We start from the raw sequence: 3,395 nt of genomic DNA, 5'->3' as shown, positions 1-3,395 counted from the left end.
TCTCACTGTTGTGGCCTCTCCCGTTGCGGAGCACAGGCTCCGGACGCGCAGGCTCAGCAGCCATGGCTCACCGGCCCAGCCGCTTCGCAGCATGTGGGATCTTCCCGGACCAGGGCAAGAACCCATGTCCCCTGCATCGGCAGGCGGACCCGCAACCACTGCGCCACCAGGGAAGCCCTGAAATGGTCCTTTTGATCAGCATTTTCAGAGCCCTCTGCAGAAATGATCAGAGACTTACACGTGGGGCCAGACAAGATATTTTTATCATCGTTTTCCGTAGAAGTCTCTGAGTTTTTGGCAGATTTGAGTAGCTTTTCTTCTGTGATGCTATGTGCTTATTTTCTTTTCCTGAAATTTGAACTATATTTTGGAAATGGTTCTAAGTATGATGTTGGTATTTGAAAATCTCCATGAATCACTTAGTAACAAGTGACCACATGCTTTGCACTAAACTTCTTTGGGGGTATCTAGCTAAAATTGAATCCTAGGCTAATTGCTATTTCTTTCAAGTGAAAAAAAAAATCTTTCTTTCCAAACCAATTAATTTTAGTATGTTAGATGTAAAATGGTTGCCTAAAAGAATCAAAGCACGAACTACTAGTTGTTTCTTGTCAAGGAAATAAAAGGTGTTTAACTTACTTTCCACCCCAGTAGAGTTTGGTTGTTATGACCAGGCTGGACCTCCTGTATGTTAAACAAACACACAGAGAAATAGTAAATAAATTGCTGGTTATAGTACTGAGTCATATTATTATTATAGTGCCAGAAAGAATTTATTGTACCTCACATTTTAAGAAATTGGTGAAGAGAGATAAATTTGTTCATTTATGTCATTGAAACCTAAGGACAAGGGGAAGCTGATGAGTGGGGACTTGAAGTCAGATCCAAGAGAAAGAGTTCTGAAGGGAAGGGAACTTTACTTGGAGGGGCCAGATGAGGAGGAGGGCTGTGACAACACACAGGTGATTGGGTGGTAGTAAAGCAAAAGTGAGTGGTAGGCATGGAGAGTCAGAAAGGCAAGTGAGAAGAGTAAGTAAGAAGACTTAAAGCATGGACTGCATTAGGAACTCAAATAGACAGTCACCAACTAACACTCATTGAGCATCTGACATAGTGTTGATTGGTCATGAACTTTCCTGGGGGTACATCCACCCTCTGCCAAGGACAATGGACCTTAGTGTCTCTGAGTCATGACTCTTTCCAACCAATTGGAAAGAGTCATGCAACCAATTGCATTCACAGGAAAGAACTGACTACATGGAAATACGAATAAATTTAGTCAATAAATAGGAATAAAATTTCTTTGAGTGTCTTATTAAATGGAAATGTTATTTTAGAAAAACAATCCTAAAAATCCTTAACTCAAAGTTTTACCACTTTATTCCTAAGGGAATGAAATGTGGGAATCTTGTCAGCAAATTCATTACTTCCTCAAAACCACACCCAAGGGCAGGAAATGCAATCACACCATTATGATTGTGGAATATGAATATGTCTTGAGAACTATAGTCATATAATTTAAAATTGGGAGGCAGATCTCAATGTAATTTACTTTCTCCAAGTATATAATTCAATTGAACTGGTCGAGGACAAAAAAAGCCATTTGAGATTCAAAGGTTAAGACCAAACTTCAGGAGTATTTGAAACAAGGCATTTATAATTCAGCTGTGGAGTCGATGCCTGGGGCCCTCAGATATAAAAGCCTAGCATGATTAATGATAAACAATGCGGAATGGCGGTGACAACTCTGACAACTTGGCTGCAACAAGAAAAATTTGTAGAAAATGTCAGTAACCCCATCCCCCTGAAGTTAATTCCCTGAAAAGTAATTTGAATCACTGTAACAGAAGGTCTACAAATATATGCATCTGGAGATTACACACCCCAAAAGGGCTGATGCACTTTCCAGGTTAATCCATCAACCTCGTGATACGTAGTATAATAGCAATCTGCCACAGGGGAGCTGGGTCTCCTTCAGCAAACATTTTCAGAGCTTCAACACAAAGCTCTGGATGGAATCTGATTAAAAAATGAGTGCAGCCCTCTGGATTATTCAGAGCAATTGGGCCTGCCAAGGCCGCACATTTTTCCAAAATTAGGCTTTCTGTGAAATGTTTGGCCTCTATGGATGTGCACACTAATATTTATGTTCAAATAGTAAGAGTAGACAACTGATGAATCATCACTGACCTCATGGGGGCATCTAGAGCAACTCTTCTGAGTGGGTGAAGAATGATATTGTGAGTATTTCACATTGATATAGCACAGCTTTCAATATTCCTTTGTCCACCTTATCTCACTTTATCAGCACAACACTCCATGAACAGTTATGCCATCCATTTTACAGGTGGGGAAAGTGAGGCTCAGAAAAGAGAAGTAACTTGCCCTGGACAACACACCTAGCAAGTGGTGGTCTTGGGACAAGTAGGCAAGGATACTGGTTGAAACTGCTTTTGTAGCCTCCATGCTGTGATGTTATGGTTTATCTTTTCAGCAATCTCGGGTGGGCAGCTGTGAACTGATATGACCTGATATCAATTTTCTGTAGCATGGGGATAGCTTGAGTTTTTATTTGCAAGACAGAAAGGCAGTTTGTGAAAGATGCATGTTAATCTATTTTCTACAAAATGTATAGAAGAAGCTTTGCAAAGTATGGTGAGTGACGAGTAGACATTCTCTGGATGCGGAGGGGAAGAGAACTACAACACCAAAGTTTCCCCTTCATCCTCAGGTGTACTCTGGCAGCTGACACCTCGCTGTTGATTTCACTGGACATTAGTGGACTCATCTCCAAGGTCTCTGTTATAGGTTGAATTGTGTCCCCCGCAAAAGATATGTTGAAGTCCTATCCCCCAGTACCTCAGAATGTGAGATTATTTGGAAATAGGGTCATTGCAGATGTAATTAGTTAAATTAAGATGAGGTCACACTGGAGTAAGGTGAGCCCTTTATCCAATATGACTGGTGTCTTTATAAGAAGATGCACAGAAACATGAGGGGAGAATGCCATATGAAGCCAGAGGCAGAGGTTGAAGAGCTGCAGTTTTAAGCCACAGAATGCCAATGAAGGTCAGCAACCACTAGAAGCTAGGAAGAGGCAAAGAAGGATTCAGAAAGAGCATGCCCTTGCCCAAATATTCATTTTGTACTTTTGGACCCCAGAACAGAGAGAATAAATTACTGTTGTTTTAAGCCACCCAGTTTGTAGCACATTGTTACAGCAGCCCTAAGAAAGTGATACAGTCCTATCTGAGCAGTGATGGATGAGCCAACATTCTGAGTAGGAAGGTGACTCAGGCAAGGTGGAGGACTGTGTGGGGATGTGAATATTTTTCCGTATTTAAGGTTGAATACAATTTTCTTTTCACACTTTTACAGTCCCTGGAGTAGGGAAA

General features: G+C 41.1%; 1 protein-coding gene across 5 annotated transcripts in view; it reads right to left on the bottom strand.

Moving 5' to 3' along the window:
* The window catches only part of KCNAB1 (potassium voltage-gated channel subfamily A regulatory beta subunit 1), a 435,707-nt gene that overhangs the window by 70,912 nt on the left and 361,400 nt on the right, over window positions 1-3,395 (bottom strand). For all 5 annotated transcript variants that reach the window (XM_007457647.1, XM_007457650.1, XM_007457648.1 and 2 more), the window contains exon 6: window positions 640-684. In XM_007457647.1, coding sequence (XP_007457709.1) covers window positions 640-684 — 45 coding nt within the window. The remainder of the gene's footprint in view (window positions 1-639; window positions 685-3,395) is intronic.

This window comes from Lipotes vexillifer, unplaced genomic scaffold (genome assembly GCF_000442215.2).
Source record: "Lipotes vexillifer unplaced genomic scaffold, Lipotes_vexillifer_v1.1 scaffold897, whole genome shotgun sequence".
NCBI classification, from domain to species: domain Eukaryota; kingdom Metazoa; phylum Chordata; class Mammalia; order Artiodactyla; family Lipotidae; genus Lipotes; species Lipotes vexillifer.
The sequence above is the reverse complement of the archived record's forward strand: the minus strand, read 5'-3'. Positions and strand labels throughout refer to the sequence as shown.